The sequence below is a fragment of the Lissotriton vulgaris genome, chromosome 7 (assembly GCF_964263255.1).
Source record: "Lissotriton vulgaris chromosome 7, aLisVul1.2, whole genome shotgun sequence".
Lineage (NCBI taxonomy): Eukaryota > Metazoa > Chordata > Amphibia > Caudata > Salamandridae > Lissotriton > Lissotriton vulgaris.
In genome coordinates this window covers 855,007,851-855,028,406 of record NC_141695.1, presented here as the reverse complement: position 1 = coordinate 855,028,406, position 20,556 = coordinate 855,007,851, and the positions used below count along the sequence as shown (strand labels likewise).

The following is a 20,556-nucleotide window of genomic DNA, read 5'->3' as shown; positions in this document are numbered from 1 at the left end:
CATCAGCTTTGAAAAAACGTGGAACAAGCAGTCTTTATGAGTGACAATACACACACTTGGCCAAGGCAAAAGCTTGTGGAGAGAAAGATCATGGCTCCTAATTTCCTTTCTCAGTACTGCTTCATAAAGCTCTTTTTCTGGTGATCACATAAAGTCTGGTGACAGAAGCACCAGATCTAAACATTATCTGGAGAACACCATCTATCTAAATAGTCTGTGGTCAACTCAATATGATGCCCTGTTCTGGTGAGTGTACATTCTATGACACCATGATCTACAGTAGCAGGGCAACCGCCCAGCTCTACCACAGTAAAATTTACTGACATTACCCTAGTGTGTCAGCAGGTAACCAACAATTCATAGAGCTGCAACCAACATTATTGTGCAGAAGAGAAACCAGTGGATCACAGCAGGTCCACTGGATGCATTTTAAATATCAATTTGGATAATAGTAGACTTAAGATACTCACTGACACTTGGGTTGTATCAATGTAGCCTGCTGTGGACCCCTTGTAGACACCGGCACTGGTGCTGTATGTCAAGGTGGATGTATATGGACCTAAGCAAATAGATATGCATAAAGGAATGTTATTACTGAGGAGAAGCATCTCTGGAGACACTTTAAATACCTGGTCATAAAGATTAACTTACTAACTATCTTAGTAATGATTAGATGAGCTTACTCTCTAATAAAAGTTTATTGTTGGGGGTCTCTACAACCAATGATTCTAAAAATGGGAAAGAGTGCCTAAAACTTACTTTTGAAAAAGATGAATTGGAGGTGTTATCAAGGGCAAGGCCTTTGTGGTTCTCCAGGTGAAAGGCTGAACAGCACTGGTAAAGTCTCACCTTGGCAGCACGCACGCGCTGTCTCAGCGAGACATAAAGTAATCTGTATGTTGGCTCAAAGTTCGTGGAATTTCTCCTGCCCCTTGCGATTTGTCTAAGTCTGGCATTGCTTTTGTTATCTTTGTTTCTGTTGGCTGTTGATCCGATGCATCACTTCCGTTTTTATTGGAAGCAGCACCGACCAACTAGTCTTTTATTGCACTGTCTGGCTTTGTTAGTTTTGTTTAGGGACTACTTGATTTTTAAATTACTTGCTAGGGCGCCTGCTTCACGTACATCATGTGTTTATTTAAATTACTTGCTAGGGCGCCCGCTTCACATACATCATGTGCTTATGCAATGCTTTTTTTCTTTAGAAGTCCAGCGTCCGCTTTACTGAGCCGCGTTTTACGAGCATGTTATTTTCACAGACTGGATTTTGCACTTGAGGGCTCATTGCTCGGTAATGTTTACCAGACAATTGCATCCACGCAGCAAGAATGGCGAGCGCTTGTTTTGTCTTGAGCGATGTTTGGTATGCTGTCCTCAAGGTCATGAATGCGCTCAATCGCAGTGCGAATGAAAATGAAAGCTGCAGCGGGGTGGGCAGCGTGTGCGTTTTTAAAGCGCTTGTGTTCCTTAAAAAAGCAAAGTGTTGCGGAGAAAGCAAGCTAGCACTGCAAGGCTGCCACGGTCTTCTGAGAAGCCGCAGCCAGTCGCCCTCAGATGTATGTGGGGTTTCTTAGGGCCCCCTTATGTTTGGTGATTCGGACCGTAAACATTCTAATCAGGTAAAGCTGGACCCCCTTACATCGGTATGGACGTCTTCGAGTGGTCTCACTCAGTCTGGCTGTGTGATACTTTAATCTTGATTCTTTGGTGAGAATACGCGCTACTACGTTATTTTTCATAAATATGTTTATTAGGTTTGTAGTTGTTAATGTGTGCTTCCGGGTCGGTGTCTTCACTCTTGGTGTCTTTATTTAAAATCAGATTTGCACTTCCTTCATGGAATGTGCCCCCCCCCCCCCGGACACTACTTCTAAAAGGCTCTCTTTTTGAAATGAATGGTAGTCGGCTGTTTATTGAATTCAAATAAATTCATGTATTTTATTCATACATATTTATGCATTTGTTTCTTTATTTCAAATTGCTTTCACAACTCATAGTGTATGGACTATTACTTCCAATGCATTTTGGGTATTCCTATACCCTTCATCAGGGATTAGTCCTAGGATCAACATGAGCAAAATGAGGAACTGTTTTCTAAATCAAATATCATTCATGTATGTTATCTATTATATTAACGTGAGTCATGCTTGAGTGTTTTTAAATAAAATTTTGTTCTTACGTGCAGTTTAAAAAAACATTGTGCATTGTGTTTCTTAAGCAAATGCTCTAAGTTCCGATATTTGGCGTGTGTTGTCTTAAAGTGGACATTAAGACGACAAAAACGAAGTGCAATACGTGGCGATATATGAAAAGATTTGGTGAAACTCGTTTAATTGGCGTGAAAAGTTAAAACAAGATGGGCTTTACCACATGAGGTGTTTGGTGTCTGGTGAAAACAGATCTTTAGTCGAGTTTTGTGCTCACCATTTTTCATAGTGATAGGGTGGTGTGTAATGAAGTTTACGCACATAACCTGCTGTTATTTTTATAAAGGGGTTCGTGAGCGGCTAAAGCTAGTTATCAATCTTGATTTACCGTTCGGTTTGGAAAGTATAATACGCGAAAGTGCTGCTCGTCTAATCTTCATGGTGCCATGCATTTCACGTACCTTACTACGCGTTGTTACTCCCTGCTCGCAATCTGCTGTATGTGTAGCAGCATGCTATTCATGTTGTGATTATAAATCTAATAGTCATAAAACTAAATAAGGGACTAAAAACGTGATTGTGAATAGTGTCTGGCTGTAGGTTGTAGTGATGAAAAAAGGACTATATAAAATGTGTCTATGGTGGCCATCTTAAAACGTGTGATGCATATATGGTTATTGCAGATAACATTGCTGAAATAGGAAAAAAATATTAGTATACGTTAAGCAACATGATTCTATTGCTATATCTTGAAATTAAAAAATTGATTATAGGTAACATGGTGTTTATATGGTTATTATAGATAACATTGCTGAAATAGGAAAGCAACATGATTCTATTGCTATATTATGGGATCAAAGCAACATCTTGAAATTGGAAAATTGATTATAGGTAACAAGCCAGTTCAATACGTTCAATCATTTCGAATGGATGTATGCTGTCCAATGTTTTTATCCAAAGGTTTTCACGCTGGAGAAGGTATTGTCCCAACCTTCTTTTTTTTAGAACCACTTCTAGGATTAAGAATTTTTGTTGACTGATGTTATGATTGTTCTGAAGAAAATGGCTGGCCACTGTCGATTGCAGGTTCTTGGTGCGTATGTTGGACTTATGGTCATTGACACGTGTCTTAATTTTTCTCTCAGTTTTGCCAACATAAACAATGCCACATGGGCATTTCAATAGGTAGACAATGTTCATGGTGTCACATGTTGCCGTGACTTTTAGTTTTATTTTGTGGCCCTTCCTGGGGTGCGTCACTATTGCGCCTGTTATGATGTTGTTGCAATTATTGCAGTTGTGGCAGGCTATCGTTCCTTTAAATGTTTGTTGGTCGTCTGTCATGGAATGTTTAAGCATTTCCCTTACATTTTCGTTCCTGGTATAGGCAAAGGTTGGTAAATCCGTGAAGAGATTTTTGAAGTCTGGTTCTAAGGTTCGTATTTGGGCAATGCCGTTTTATGACATGTTTCATCTTTTGACTTGCTGTGGAAAATTTGGACACCATTGTTATTCTATTCTGTTTGGTGACTGTTGACTTCTGCAATAGTTAGTACTTTAATCTTGAACTGACTAAAGCTTGAAGGCTGTCTATGTAAGTAAGTCCTTCGGAGAGTTATAATCGGCAAATCAGAGGGGCAGGGCAGGGTTGGCAGCGCGTGCGTTTTTAAAGCACTTGTGTTCCCTAAAAAAAACAAAGTGTTGCGGGGAAAGCAAGCTAGCACCGCAAGGCTGCCATGGTCCTCTGGGATGCTAGTCGCCCTCAGATGTCTGTGTTTTATTTTTAGGGCTCCCTTATGTTTGGTGATTCGGACCATAAACCTTCTAATCAGGTGAAACGGGTTCCCTTGCATCGGTATGGACGTCTACGAGTGGTCTCACTCAGTCTGGCTGTGTGATACTTTAATATTCAACTGACTGAAGCTTTAAGGCTTGGGCTTAAGAAGAGGTGAATTGTGTGATCTAACCCTCACTTCCCCGTTGACATTTTACTTCCCCTCTTCTTCGACTTGCCCCTCCCCAGCTCCTTTCACCTGTACCTATAGTCATCTGCTGTTATATTTTATTTATTTACATTGTATTGTAATCTAAATTGTGCTATCAGCCCCACATCAGTTAAACGATTACATTAAAAAAGGAACCCTGTGAACTTGATTTTTCTTCAACAACAGTAAATTAAATTACGATTGCCCCAGGTAGTCAGCGGAGTTTGTATTACTTCAAAGATTTTATTCTAGATCATCATAGCTCCTTCTTTTTTAGGTTTCGCCTAGCGAAGGCTGCGCTTGCGCAGCTCTCGCTGGGAGAAAACTGATGTTTTTCAGAGTGGGGCTCGAACCCGCCCCTCTTCTCCATTGGCTGGCTTCCGAAACGGAGGCCAGCCATTGGAGGAGAGGGGCGTCACTCAGTTCAATCCCCGTCTTTTTGGGATTCAGGGGTGTGTTTTTTACTTTCTTTTTCTTTTCTTTCCCTCCTCTTCCCATTGGCTGGAATTTTACCTTCCAGCCAATGGGAAGAGGAGAGAAAGAAAACACGCCCCTCAATCCCAAAATGACGCTGCCTTCCTCCTAGGCATTTCTGCTTCGACTCGGAGGAAGATGGTGTTCCGCTTGAACACCCCAGCAGCCGACACAATGGCCAACTCGTTCTACCCCCTGTTCCTCGTCCAATACTAATTTATCCCCTTAAGTGCTGCCGTCGGTCAACGGTCGTCGAGAGCACTACCTTGCCAGTGCTGCGCACGACCGTTGGCCGACGGGCCAGCACCCGTTCTTCGAACGTTCAGCACTGGGCGCTGAACGTTCGACGCTCCTATGAGGTTAAAGAGTCTTAGAACATCACAAACAGCCTATTTAGCATTCGCTAACCAGTTTGCAACTGTTTACAGACTCGCAAACGTTCACACATCAGGCCCTTAGAGTGTAATTTTCGTAGCCCACCACCTTTTTGAATCGTGCCAAACCTCTCTGACCACTCAAACGCAAAACAAAACAGAATTGAAGTGAATGGTTTGGAAGACCGACGATAGGATCATGTCCGTCGCAAAAAAAACGAATGCAGAAAGCTTCTGAATATAGGGTATTGATTGCAGTAACACTCGATTGGCTTGCAGGTCAGTACAAAGTATTATCTTCCTGGACGCTGGAAACGATCTGACTAATATTATCCAAATCAAGGAACACATAAGACGTTCTAGCCCACCAATGCCTCTATGGTCGCTGTATGGCCCTCTGCCCTTACGCGCTTCTCCTGCGACGCTCTGTTCGGGCCACGCTCTCTATGGTTAGAGGCAGCGTTCTGTTAAGCAGTGCCCCCCTGTGCCCGCTTTCGGTGCTGTCTTCACAAAGCACTACCACAGGCATCTGCCCTACTGTGCCCACCTCGCCCATTGGCGGCGCTATACCTTGCGGTTCTTGCTATGGTCATAGATGGCGCTCTCTCTCGCCCCCGCACTCTATTGCCTCCCCGGTAGGGAAGCCGCTACTCCTACTGTTCACGGACTCTAACCCGGTGACCCCCACAGGGCCCCCGCAGGAGCTTGGGCAGCGGGCTGGCACCGCGGGACCAGGCGTGGCATGAGTGGCGCTGAACCCCGTGAGCTGGCGGTGAGTGAGAACAAGGGCAGTCACGGAGTTTGAGGAGTGAGTAAGTAATTTATGCCCACAGCGGGAAGTCTAAATAGGGGGATTTTCCTGTTGTGGGCGGGAGAGATCAAAAGGAGGTAGAGGGACGGGAGCCTTGTCATGAGAGCAAGGGATGAAAGGGGTTAGGGGCGTTATTGTGTAAGACCCACACTCGCTTCGAAGATCAAATCTGCAATGTTTCACTTTGATTCTCAATTTCTTCTTTTGAAAGTAGTAATATCCCCAGTTGTATGTCAGTAGGGAAAATACAACTGAACACATTCTCCGTGTCAGGAGAAATCACTTTTAGGTGTTGCAGGAATTAGACATATTTGTTGTTGGGGGCGAGGGAGGAGGCTAACGAGTTGTCAAGCAGTGTCGGCGGAGACATCTCTATATTCCTGTCAACATTTCCTTTGGTTGGCTCATGTTGCTGTGGGACAACGTATAACACAGGACTAAAGGTGGCTAGTAAGCATTTTAAAGTATACTGGGTAAGAAATATTGCTTTCAGTATATCAAGGTGTAATACCAACTTTAGGGTTCTCATTAATTGTAGCACAATGATTAGCAAATGTTCTATTTTGTTACATATTTCGTATATTATATGTAGTATGGTGTAGAATGCCAGGTTCTACTGCACACGTTAATCTATGACAAACTATTATTTCCAGACTAGGCCAGTGCATCAACCTAATAGGACCTCAATAAAGATAAGCCATGCTGCCTCCACATCATACAAGGAATTCCATTAGGCTTTACCAGGTGTGGCAATTGATAGGTTACCACCCATGATACCCCTCTTCCTGCAAATTGTTTCAGGAGTCACGATGATAGTTGCAGCATCAAAAAGTAAACAACACTCTAAAAGCTCCGTATCTTTATTTAGTTTATATACCTTTCCCTCCACCTAGAAACTGGTCAGCAAATACTTAGATGTTGAAGAGCAACATGTGTGCCAAACGGCTAGCCTGTTTTGAAAGTGGTGATGAAAGTGGGTGAAGTCACTTCCAACTACTTATGGCATTTTAGTGAAAGAACGCCCATTGAAGTATAGAACTGACACCCAAACTTGGAACATCCACTTAAATATTAGTAGGATCTGATTGATAGCAACACTATTCATTAAAATATCAAGCAACAGAGCAGGACTCAAAATCATAAGGTCTAGTGACTTTAATAATATACTCTACCTAACTGTAATTTACTTGACCTGTGAACTGGTCTCAAATTGTGATCCTAGTCAAATATTTTGTCGTATGGAGCCACCTTTTTAGGTTTCGCCTAGCGAAGGCTGCGCTTGCGCAGTCTCGCTGGGAGAAACTGATGTTTTCAGAGAATGGAGCTTGAACCCGCCCCTCTTCTCCATTGGCTGGCCTCGTAAATTCTGGCCATCCATTGGAGGAGAGGGGTGTCACTCCATTCAAGCCCCGTCTTTTTTGGATTCGGGGGCGTGTTTTTTGCAGTTTTTAACTCTGTGACGTCATCTGTCACTCAACTGCAAAACCACGCCCGAATGCGAAAATGGCGGTGCTTTTCATATGCCATTTCTGCCTGACTGCCGCCGGAAGAAGTCGCCGAGTCCTCTGCCCCAGCCGGTAAGTGCTTGCTTTTCTGCCCCCCCTGTTCCTCGTTCTGCTCACTGCTCGCTTTTCGGCCCCCCACCCCCCTGTTCCTCCATTGTGCTCGCTGCTCGCTTTTTGGCCCCCCCACCCCCCTGTTCCTCGTCCCGCTCGCTTTTCGCTCCCCCCACCCCCCTGTTCCTCGTCCCGCTCGATTTTCGCCCCCCTCACCCCCCTGTTTCTCGTCCCGCTCGCTTTTCGGCCCCCCACCTCCATGTTCCTCGTCCCGCTTGCTTGTCGCCCCCCCACCCCCCTGTTCCTCGTCTCGCTCTATTGAACTAAATGCTGTTTAGCTAGAATCAACACAACAGGATTTTAAGAGCACAGCCCAAGGAAGATTTCTGACCCGTTTATAGTTTTCTGAATTTTGCTACGCTGTTGTAGATCATTTGTATTTTCTTGAATACTGATTGCAACTCAGTGGAGAGTCGTAGGCATTTACACAACTATACAACATAAATATATACAATCGGTATAGGGGCAAGCCCAAATTTTAAAGAAAACCTGTGGGACCTGTGAGAAAGAAGGCCACATCTCTGAACGCCTTGAGGTATGCACTAAGGACTTCTTTTTAATGCACCACAAACCACCATCCAAAAAGGTAAATGGTGAGGTGGGTGCCAAGGCAGCCTTGTCCCTTGATTAGGGAGGATTATAACTGGGTGTGACACTGGCTCTCGACTGTAAAAAATACTTAGAGTTTACCACACATCTTTGCCATGTTTTCTGTATCAGTATTATCCGTGGCCACTAATAAAACGCCCTTACCCTGCCTGTGGTTGAGCTCCTACTGTTTTGATCTCCATGGGCTGAGTTGACTATCTCTGAGGCCTCATGATCAATTAACTAATTCCAGTGGTTCCCAATTCGATTAACCATACATGCACACAACTAACACTACCAATTGAATCTCTTAGCCAGCTGTCCTCTACATACCATTTAAACTCGTACAATAATAGGGACATTGAGCACAATACTCCTGCACCCCTATACCGTGAGTGTGATGTCGTACAGATTTAAACTACATACATAGAACACCTGCACATCCGCAATGCATTCCCCTACTGAACCAAACCAAAAACCCTATTTCATTGTCCAGCAATATAATCAACTACAAAACACATCATGAACACGGGCTGCCCATCTTCGCCTGCCTGCTGTTTCGTGATTGGACCAATTTGAGGAGATGGAGCAGTGGCATAGGACTGGACCTGATCTGAACCAGTGTGTCCCATAGCAGATAACCAGAAGTATGCTTCAGTCTGCCCAGCCTTCCAGACTCCTCCACTGTATCCCTGAGAACCTGGTTTTCCATATCACTACAAAGACATTACTCAGAAAATGTGACCTTTCTGTCCACAGTGCACACTTCCCCTTTACAGCCCATGGTCAGGTTTTCCATAAAACGTTGCTATAGTTCATGCCATTAAAGGCACATTCAGCATCCACTCACACAGTGGAAATAACTGATATTATGGTGAAGAAATCCTTGATTTGTTTTCTTCATTGTAATTGAAAACCCTTTCTCTTGGACCAGCTACAGTTTCGCAATCTTATTCCTGGTCAAAGTATCGACGAAAGAAAACATCTCCTCTACATCACTGCCTTACCCCCTCGCTGGCCGATCACTCGCGTAAAATGTCTTCTATGACACCATACAGAACACTGCATTTACCTACATTATTCAGTAACATCCTTTCTTACAGCTTCACTGCCCTCATGAGCACGTCTTCATTGCACCATTCACATGTGTGTGTGCGTGGGGCCCTGTGTGTGTGTGTGTGGGGCTCTGTGTGTGTGTGGGTGGGGGGCTCTGTGTGTGTGTGTGTGGGGGGGCTCTGTGTGTGTGGGGGGGGGGCTCTCTGTGTTTGTGGGGCTCTGTGTGTGTGTGGGGGGGCCTATGTGTGTGTGGGGGGCTCTGTGTGTGTGTGTAGGGCTGTGTGTGTGTGTATAGGGCTGTGTGTGTGGGGGGGCTCTGTGTGTGTGGGGCTCTGTGTGTGTGTTTGTGGCTCTCTGTGAGTGTGTGGGCAGGTGCAAAGGCAATAGGTCTCGCATTTGCAAGAGATTAAGCTATTGGCATTGTAAATGATAATGCCATTTATTTATGTTTTCAAAACCAGCACATAAATAAAATTGTTGTCATTTACAATGCCAATAGCTCTAACTTTGGCAAAGGCGAGACCGTTGCATTGTAAATGCTTGTTCCTACTTGCAGCCAGGTCAGGCGCCATGGCCTCCTTTCTGCCCCTTCACGCACTATCATCTCCCCACTTCATAGGACGGCAGCACCTCGAGTCAGCACTTCTAGGCGGCCTTCACCTGTTGGACAGATTGTAGCCAATAGCAGGTAGACTTTCTCAGGACCGACGAGCTGGAGCTGTGTTGCTTCCTGCAGTTGGCATTTGTCAGGAAGGTAGTTAATCACGTCTGGGCTCAGGATTGCTGGGGCCGAGGGGTCGCATAGAGCACTCTAAATGGAGCACAGTGCCTCTGTCTCCCGGACTCGTTCCTCAAAGCCTCTGTCTTTCCAGCACTCCCATACTCTCTTTTTCAAACTGCTGAGACTGGCAATGAAATTCGCTTCACGCCTCACTGGCCCAGACAGCCCTCTCTCAAGCGCATAGATACTGGGCATTGTATTCATGGTACCAATCACAAACAAATCTACCAGTGGATTTCAAAGTAGTGGGTGCCCCCCCCCCTTTTTTTACACCAGAACTACCTTGGGCTTACAGACATCTCGCCTAGTGTTGTACCCTACAGCAATGATCCCCAACCTGTGGTCCAGGGACCTCTGAGGTCCTCAAGCCTCCGCCGGGGGTCAACAACTACTTTGAAAATTAAATAATATTAAGATTAATAAAGTGTATATCAATAAAGAAGCTGATTGAACATTTGAAATGTACTGTAAATGTGAAGGAATTTGAAATTGGAGATAAACAATTACATTAGTATCCTAGATTGATTAGTGGGAGCAGTGCAGGTTCCAGTAATCATTAGGTGGGGGGGTCCTGAGAAGTCAAAAGGTTGGGAACCACTGCCCAACAGCATCTTTACCCATAGATTTTTAGGTTGAGCATTGGAGAACTCTTGTATATACTTTAGTATATACTTATAGGTGTATGAAGGCCCTGATTTTATATTGAAAACAGCTTTGATCCATACCATTTCCCGTGGAAGGCAATATTTCTCTCCATGTGTTCCCATACGTGGCGTGTCACGCAGTTTCTAGGTTAAAGAACAGTAGATGTTTCAGCACCTAGGCTAATGTGCTGCATAGCTAAATACCTATAAGGTCCCACAGGCGAGATCATTTGCATTGCAAATGCTTGTTTTTGAATATCCAGTCCTTATACCGATGTGCTATCCCTAATTCAAGCAAGCTTCAAAATAGAACAACTCATAGTTGTGTCTACATACACTCTATCCGTTCCAGTAATTAGGGAGCAAACATGAAGGGCTTACTTCACATAAGGTATTTTGAAGAATGTAAATTAGTATTCCAGTAGCACCACTTTCCGAACTCTGAATGCAATCCACAAACCAAAGTGTGGAGATTTCCATATTCATCTCTCCAATCTTTAGTGTGTGGAGAACTGGGGACTCGGTGGGGTTAACAGAAGATAAGAGTGAGGGTTAGGGAGGGGAGGGACACCCTTATACTAAACACACACCCAAAAAACAGTAGCGGTGGGCGGGTGTTCCTGGTGGACGGCACACGTTTAAATCTCCTTGATGTAGTTTCTGATGGGGGCAAAGTGCATGGAAGAGCTGTGTCAGTGCTCTATAAGATACTTCGTGCAAACTATTATGATAATTCCAGTCAGGGCACAGTGGGAGAAAGATATGGGGAACAGCTATGGGACAGCGTGTGGACTCAATCACTTTAATATAATAGGGTGGTGAAAGCAATGCCAGGTCTCACCTTACCCAGTACAAGGTTCTGCACAGACACCTTGTGCTTCTAAACAAGACTTATCCATCCCGTGGGAATGGTAGTGCACTGCAATATACATGGCCACAGGTCCCAGCCAGGGCCAGACTGGCCTTTTATTCTTTTCGGCATTTTTAATGTCAGCTGGATACCCTGGAGGCTGGTTTTGAAAGCCCAGGACCACTGGTGGTCAAGCTCCCAGACAATAATTGCAGCACACACAGAGTGATTCAAGAGAGAAGGGCAGAGGAAGAGAGGGATGGAGAACGACCAGAGAGGGAGAAGAGAGCCAGAATAGGAGAGAGTGAATGGACAGATGGAGAAGGAGAGAGAGTGAGAAAGGGGAGGAAAGGATCAGGACAGATGTTTGCCAGGACTGCTTCTGGCTCCCCAGTCTAGCCCAGAGGGGGTCAGATGTTCAATATATGACCCACAGTGCCAGTATTTTTGGAACATAGTACTACACCCACAAGGGCCAGTGGAAACACAATTAAAACTCACATTAAAGCACTGTATTCTCAAATTGCCCCCATGACCAAAGAAAGGATAATGCAATGCTTTGTTTTGAAACAACATCTAGTTTGTGCATTGGCTGCCGCTTGGTGATTCGTCCTTGAAGAGGCATTGAAGAGAGCTGGAGGAAAGGCGGCTGCTGAAGATTTATTTACACATGGCTAGAGTGTACTATGATGACAAACAGTGGCGGTCCGCATGGCTTGCGGGTGGCGGGGAGGGGCAGGTGGGTTGCTTGGGGGTGGTTAAGCGGGGAGGGTCGGGCACGGAGTGCTTCAACACAGGGGGCACAGATAAAAAAAACATAACAATTATAAATAAACATACCTTTGCGGCAGGTCCCATGTCTCTGCTCCTGCTCTCCTTTTGGAACAGGAAGCAGGCCCCACTGAGCGTTGTGATTGGTAAGCACCCAGGCTCCCCTGACCAATCACAACACTGAAGTTAAGCGTTGTGATTGGTTGTGAGCATCCTGGTTCGACGCTCAACTAGGTAATGGGTGGCTGGGCTTGTTCTCCACGCAGGCTGTAATGCAGCCTGCATGGAGAACAAGGAAAGTGCACATGACTGGTTTGGGAGGCCCATTAGGGCCAACCAAACAGTCATTGAGCACTTAGGAGTGGCCAAACCACTCTTACCCTGCCCTGCTCCAAGAGCTAAGCATCATCCCACCCACCCACCCCGCTCGCAAAGCATCACAAAGCATAAAATGATAATAATCTAAAGTTATCATTTTACGTTTCTACTTTGCACTGCTTGTAAAAAAGTGGGCGATGCTCCTATGCCATAGCGGAGGAGCCGCCATTGAAGACATGTTTACGGAGGCGGATGTGACTCTTGGAAGAGAATTATAATTTTGCTGACTGAGGGTGGCAAGGATCATCTGATATAACAGTGATGGATGAGGCAGTGTGTGCGAGGTATTGACAGGCACTGGAGTAGGATCATGCCTTACATGTGTACATAATATGCCTCCTAAAACACTAAATATTTACAATAACATTTACTGAACTGGGCATGATCGATGAAGTCACCTACTACTGTCCCACTGTGTTTTCTATATTTCTATGCTTGGAAAACACAAAAAGCATTTTTCAAAATAAAAAAGATGAGCACACTGACAGAATAGAGTCATAGAAAAACATTAGCACTTAAACCTTCACCCAATAGTATGGATTGATTTACAAATACTTGTTTCCTTATCGACTTGTTCCATTGTGAGGGGAATGTTTTAAGCCATGCCTATTCTGATGCGCAATTGGGAAAAACTTGGACTCACATCTATCTTTGCATCCTTCAACTGAGCCGCACAATCTATAAATTATTACTATTATTTCCCATACACTCTAAACTATTTTCTACTCATATAGCTCCCACTCCCTTTATTATCAGCAATAAACATTTAACTAATGTTACGTCCTAAGTCCATCCTGTACTCTAACTCCTGTCTCCTGTCACTTCACTTGGTTTGTCGAGCCTGCCAACTCCAGAATCAGGCCTACCCTCTTGATTCTCCATTCCTCCTCAAGTAATCCTTATGCTGCTTATCTAAATTTCCATTCTTGGAACCCTACACTGCCACCAGAAAAAAGCTCCATGATGGTGTTCTCTCTGTCCTCCCATAACATCATTTCGCAGGTTGTTTCTCCATCCTTCCAGTGTCTCTTTCATTTTCTCTAGCTACAGCCTGTTCCCCAGCAGTGAGAGTTGTGCACAATCATGCTGAAGTAGCACCAGACATTTAAACACTATGGCCCGCATTATGATGTCGGTCAGAGTAGCCTCCCACTTACACCATTTCGGTGAGGGAACCGCATAACCATAGGTTGGCGGTTCCAAACACCTGATTAGGATGCAACGACACACAATGCAGTAGGAAACATACATTTTTCTATGGGACACTGTGCAGCAGGTGGAAAATGCCTGCAGCATAAGCATCCATAGAAAAATTGATGTTTACAAACATCCCTGCACTGTGTGGCAAGCACATACAAATTCTCGAAATGTAATGAATTAATAACTTGGATGTTACTAATTTTGTTAATAAATCCTTTAAACTCTTCACTGTTTATGTAAATGAATGTAAATGATTGCTTATATGACTCTCTCCTCATCTGTATGACCGGGAAACATCCTTTACAACAAAACTTTTTCCACGCAGTACCTTTACAACGCAGGATTTACAACGCAAGTCGTTACAACGACTGGCGCTGGAGGGCGCTGTAGGATAGGGAATAGTTTAATTTACTATCCAAAACCTTCCCTACTATCCACGGGGACTGGAGTTGGAATAGTAAATTAAACTATACACTATCCAGTGCCCCCCAACGCAAGTCGTTGTAACGACTTGCGTTGTAAAACCTGCGTTGTAAAGGCATGCGTGGAAAAAGCATGCGTTGTAACGACATACATCCGTATGACCAGTGGCAGGGTTTGTATGAGGATATCACCTGGCGTTTGAGGTTTAAAAATCCCTGCTCTATCAAGTGGTAGCAGAGTGGTGATTATATCATGGGAGAAAAGGAGCTAGAAATGGCCAGAAAATCTAGACCTGATTGGACCGTAACCAAGCTCAAAATTGTCCATGTACCTAAAGATTATGGCCCAACTTTGAAGATCGAAGGTTTTGGAGGTTCCAAGGGCTTTTGCAGTGGTGAAGGAGTGAGTATTAATAGGGTTGTGCATCGCAATTGTTTATGTGGAGCTTACGTATCGGTGCTGTGTGTACCGACGAGGAAAGAAAAAAAGAGGCTGCTTCTCTCATGTAGATAATCTTCTTTATTCAAGATTTAAATATCAGGACCCACAGCAGTGAGCTCCTAACAGTCGGAGCTGCAGAGTAGAATGAACATAGAATAGAATTCTATAATAGAGCAAAGTTAGAAGTAGGAGAAAGAGAGGAAGGGCAGAGAAAGAATAGAAATAGAAGAAATATAAGAACATTAAACATCTTCTCCTTTATGGAGATATTATGACATGACAAAATCTTTAAAGTGTGTGGGTAATTTACAAATTCTTCTAGGAGGTAAAATAGAGTCATTGTAAGAAGTAACGGGAGGAACAGGAGAGGTAACAACATTGCAATGAGAAGAGGATGGGGTATGCTGGATGCAAAACTTTTTTAACATTGACATGAGGAGTTTCAAATAAAATAGAATCATCTAAATCAGAAGTTACAGAAGTTTTCATGTGAATGATAGCTTGATCGTTGAAGATGGAAACCAGGCTACCTGTATTCCACCATTTCCCATCTTGCAACAAACAAGCACTTAGTCCAACTTTAGTAATCTTGTAAGGAGAAGAAAAGGAAGATTCTCCTTTTTTACCCAAGAACCAACAACAAAATTCTTTGGTCTGAACATGTTTTCTTAGATCAAAATAACTTTTTTGCTTACCCTGTGCTAAAGAGACAGATTGACGAAGCATGACACTGGCATCTGGATTGCTGGAATGCAAAGAATGTCGTCCAACCAAGATGGTAAAAGTTTAGTGCGACACTTCCTGCCTCTCAACAACTCAAAAGGAGTGAAACCAGTAGTAGAGTGAGGTGAGTTATGATAAGCATTGACCTTGTCTTTGAGAAAAAGATTGAAATCTATTACAGAAGAAAGGGCTTTTTGACTACCTTCTTTAAGAAAGCAATTAGCCCTTTCAACTAGACCATTTGCAGAGGGACTGTATAAAGCTACTTGAAGATGCATAATGTCCATATTCTTCAATAATTCTTGCATGACATTAGAAACAAAATTAGTTCCATTGTCAGTAACTAATTAATTTGGAGGACCCTCAAGAGAAAACACATTCTTAAGGAAAAGTACAACTGACTGAGTGGAGGCTGACTTAACAAAAGAAAAATATATCCATTTCGAGAAGTAGTCAATAAGTACTAGTAATTTTGTTTAGAACTAGGTAAAACATGAAAAGGTCCAGCAAAATCCAGTGCAACTTTCGTCCAAGGATGGGGGCGTGGCCACGGCGGCGATTGGAATGGCTGCCTTTCCGTGAAGCTCCTCCACGCGGGCTCCTGACGGCGGCGGCTGAGATGTAAGCCGACGTTCCAACTCCCCACATCCGTACGGATCCGAACACTGATGTCGCCCTGACCATCTGGGTGACTTTGGAGAACGCGGAGACGGCCTGAGGAGAGTGTACGGCGGAGGAGAACCGGGGCCTTCGGACCTCGGCGCCATCTTCTCTCACTGCGCCAGATTGCTGGTGAGTGCCGCGCGGGGCCTGGCCGCTGGGCCTTCGCCCCCCTGAGTCGTCGGCTGCGGTGGTTCTCGCGCGCCGCCCGTCCGATTCGGGCACCCGGGTGGGGGCTCCTGGTTCCCGATATGTTCGCAGCCCTTGGGCCTGCGGGGTGCCGGGACCGGGGCCTCGATTTTCGGGCCTGGGCCGGATGCTGGGCGGCGGGCGGGGACACTCGCGGTGAGACGGCAGGGGTGTACGTGCTCGGGGTCGGGCGACCGTGGGGCGCTGCTACGCGATTCACGAATCAATAAAAATGAACTTGACTGCTCCTCTTGTCTCCCATTTCTTGGAACAGAAACATTCATGTCAGGATATAAGATGGACTGTCTTGGCAGTTATCAGGGGTGGCAGTGGAGATCCTGACCTTCGCCTTTCTCAAAAAGAGGCGTATCTTATACTGAAGTTTGATACATCCAATTCTGGTTTGAACGAAATGTCCGAAACTGTCAACTTATGAACTTTCCTTTGATATATGACGTTGAGTTTGGCTGTGCTGCATTTTCATAATTTCGTTTGTTCACTCGCTCCGCACTTTTTTCTGTGCTCTTCTAACTCTAAAATACTGCTCCCTTTCCATTGGGCTCCACACGTTTAACACTCTGACTTTAAGCCATGGGGTCAAATATACATACCAAGGGATGGCATATTGACGATGGGCTTCACCAATGGACTGGTACCGTGATCAGCCCTGTGCACAGATTCATGGTCATGCCAAAAATCGTAACGGAATTGTATCACCATTATTGCAATGTATCGGAGTTTCTGTGACAGTCCAGTCTGGGGATCTGTTAAAAAACATCTTTGTATCAGATTGTACAATGAATCTAGATAGATTACGTTGTGGGGATATATATTTTGTTTGGTGAAAATGTTTCATACTCACTTTTATGCTAATGTTTACTTCATATTGGCTTTGTGAATATGCTCCTGTGCTGGGATGTTTTTAATCAATTTTTGTTTTAATTTTGAGAAATTGTTTGAGTATTATCCTTGTGCTGGGATCATTCTTAATGTCAATTGTGAAATCTCCCAACATGTTAAAACTTTTTTGGTCGATGAATGCCAGCAAACTACAGATACCAGCATTCCATAGGGATCTGTTCCGTTTTTGACCACACCCCCTGACACTCTGACCCGGTTTTTTTAAATACTCTATGCTCCCTCGGCGCTTCTCCTACAGACTACATGTCATTTGGAGAGAGCGATTGATTCAGGACTAGCCCGATTGAATTAAGGCTGGAATAATCCTTTCAAACAAGTAAGTGACCTGCGCGCAGAGGTTTTCCATTAGCTCCCATATTGCTTTGTGAAAAGTGGTATTGATACAAACACGTTTGTTTTGTAGCGAGCTAACTCCTCCGACCGGCCTGAATTGGGTTCAGTGTCCGAGTGCTCCCTGATCTGCGCGTCTCAGATTCAGGTAGGAATCCTGTCCAGCGCCACATATTTTTGGTGAGCTGGGGGTGGCACATACCTTGGATGCACGCTGACATAAGCATTTCTTCATTTTTTATTCTTCCAGTCCTTCATTTCTGCGCCAATAATGTGAGCTGCCTCCCTATTTGAACGCTCTCCGAAGGCACACGCCCTCAGTTCTGTTCTGCATATACTGCAGGTATGATTTATACATAGTTCAGACCCTGCGCCACTCGAGTGTGACCCAATGACCATCATCCCCCCATTGAGCACTTCTTTATATGTCTTTTAGGGTTGACTGCGAACTACACTATACCTACACTACGGCAACCTTTGTGCCCCCGTGCAGGTAACCATTCTTTGTTTTTCACTGGAGTCTGAGTAGGCTCATTGCAGTACTATGAAGTACTCCTTTGACACCAATTCTGTATTCTCTTGCAGAATCTTTCCCCCAGTCCCTGTCCTGAAGAGAACCTAGAACATCCAGGTTCGAAACGCATCGACACTACCACCCTGTGGCAACAATAAAGGGTGCCGCTAGGATATAAATTACATCACAATTGTGGACCCTAGTGCTGCAACCCCATAGAATGTATAGGAAGGTGAGTAACCCAATATACCCTTGCGGGCTCGGGCAGAGTTTAGTGTAGTATAAAGAGGCCAGCAAGGGGTTTTATTTATATGAAGTTTCAGCAGTCCTGCTCGTAATTGACGTCCTGTGATCAAAGCCGACAAACAAACGTGAGCGCCTTGGAACAGTGATACAAACTGGAAAAATCACCAGAACCTGTTCATTGCAACACTGCTGTATGCATAAGTGCTTGCTACTTAAAATTGACTTTGCACATTGCCCGCCTCAAAAGAAATAAGCGGATGCCGACACATAGTCTAAAGTGTCGTGATTCTGAATCAAAAAAAGGGTCAACAATTGTATATATTATCACTTCGTCCTGATGATGGTCTTGTAAATGATCAAGATAAGACCGAAACGTCGACTTACCTAGTCCAATTCTGCATAGTATGATTTGTATCAGCTTTTGATTTTCTCCTGATTAATAGTGGAAATCAATTCATTATCTTTTCCCAGCAGTCTGGACTGTTTTCTTGGATATGTTATAGGAAAAGCAACCAATACCTTAAATATCCATAGTATATCTATGTATGTACCCTGTCTTAAGTTTATGTTCATTTTTTGTACAGAAATATCTTTTGTCTTGAATTCAAAATAATAACTTTTCAGACAAACAAATTATCCTGGTTTCATGTTTTATTACTCATTTATTGTACCTATGATGTTAGTGTGGTAACATCTTCTGTTTCTTATTGTTAGAACCTTTTGATTTTTAATTCAACTGAACAGCCGCTGATTGAATCCAGGTTTAGGTACTTCGATTGCCCCTAAACAAGTCCTAACCAGTGCTGAAACTTCATATAAATAAAACCCCTTGCTGGCCTCTTTATATTAAAGCAACCCCATAGAAACATCACACCACAGGCTTTTGTAGACAGGCAGGCTTGGTTTTCCGATCTCAAACCCGCTTGTCTCTTGGTTTTTTAGTTCCTAGGACTGGTGTTTGTTCTTTGTTCATGTATTTTTTTGCACTGTATATAACTGCAATTCAATTGGACCATTATATATTCTAATGTTTTTTTTGGTGTGTTCAATCAATTCTGCTTAATTCACTGTTGCAAATTCGTAAATGTGTATGTTTGTAGATACTCTATCTATGAACCTTTTGATCTGACAGTGGTTCTGTTTGTGCCTGTTTTTCTTAAATAGTGTGTGGAAATTATGTGAAAAAGAAAATAAATTTGTTTGGAATACAAATCCAGTGGTCACACGGTACATATTGGCTGTGTGATTGGGGAATGGTTTTTTGAATAATCCTGTCCAGCCACCTTGCTCCGTTTTTCCTATTGTTGAGATCCGGGCTGGTCAGATGTAGGATCCGATACCTTCACTGTTTCACAGCTACGCGATTCTCGGCAGCCCCGCCTAAACACTCGTGGGACTATCAGACCCCTCCATTCCTCCTGCTCTACTAGACGGGAGAAGGCCGCTCCCCACCCCACCACATCCTCAGGGTGCAATCTACGCATCGAACCGTACATCGGACCTGGGCCAGCAGTGTCTACCCCGGCCCTCACTCACCTGGGCTGACGCTGCCTGGTCGCTGAACCTCTACTGTTTTTCTGGAGCTTGGTGCTGCTTTACCGCTCTCCCATTTTGCCGAAACTTCCACGCCACCACTCCCAGCACAGCTTCGTCCTGCGGGCGGCCAAGGCGATGGGGAAGAGGGATCCAAACCAGAGAAAGCTCAGCTTCGACAAAACCCCCCTCCTCTCAACGGACCCTCCGCCTGGTTCGGCAGCCGGGGCCTCCAACGCTACGGACTCTGGAGATGCGGCTGCTATGGTCGCCACCATGATGGGTGAAATGCGCGCAGGCTTTAAAGCGCTCGACATCCGCTTCGACAGTCTGGAACAGAAACTGGCGGACATGGGTACAAAGGTGCAGGCCCATGACAGAAGGCTCGATGTGGCTGAATCGCAAATATCAGACATCGAAGATGGCGCATCGAAATCGCTTAAGCGACTGGAGCGGGTCGAGAAAATTCTGAAGGACATGGCCATTAAAAACGAAGATTTGGAAGCACGCAGTAGGCGAAATAGCATTCGCATCCTCGGCGTGGCAGAAACAACGGCCACGGGTCGATTCGACGTTTTTGTCAAAACACTGTTGATAGAACTGTTTGGCAGAGACACCTTTACCACAGGCTTTGTTGTTGAGCGTGCACATAGGTCTCTGGGGCCAAAACCCAAACCTGGCCAACTACCAAGACCCATCATCGCCAGGGTCATGAACTTTCGAGACCGCGACGCTGTGCTGCACGCAGCACGAGAGGCTGGAGAGATACAGTGGCAAGGCAGCAAGCTGTTCTTCTTCCCAGACTTCACATTATTGGTACAGGAGGCACGTAGCAAATATAACAGAGTTAAATCCGCCCTTCGAAACCTAGGCCTGAAATATGGTATGCTGTACCCAGCTA

The 20,556-nt window shown here is 44.6% G+C and overlaps 1 protein-coding gene across 3 annotated transcripts in view; it reads right to left on the bottom strand.

Annotated features, from left to right (window-relative positions):
- The window catches only part of LOC147702567 (uncharacterized), a 185,862-nt gene that overhangs the window by 59,898 nt on the left and 105,408 nt on the right, over positions 1-20,556 (bottom strand). For all 3 annotated transcript variants that reach the window (XR_015297538.1, XM_086931234.1, XM_086931233.1), the window contains exon 3: positions 471-559. Coding sequence is in view for 2 of the 3 variants with exons in the window: in XM_086931234.1 (XP_086787360.1) it covers positions 471-559 (89 nt within the window). In the remaining variant the exon portion in view is untranslated. The remainder of the gene's footprint in view (positions 1-470; positions 560-20,556) is intronic.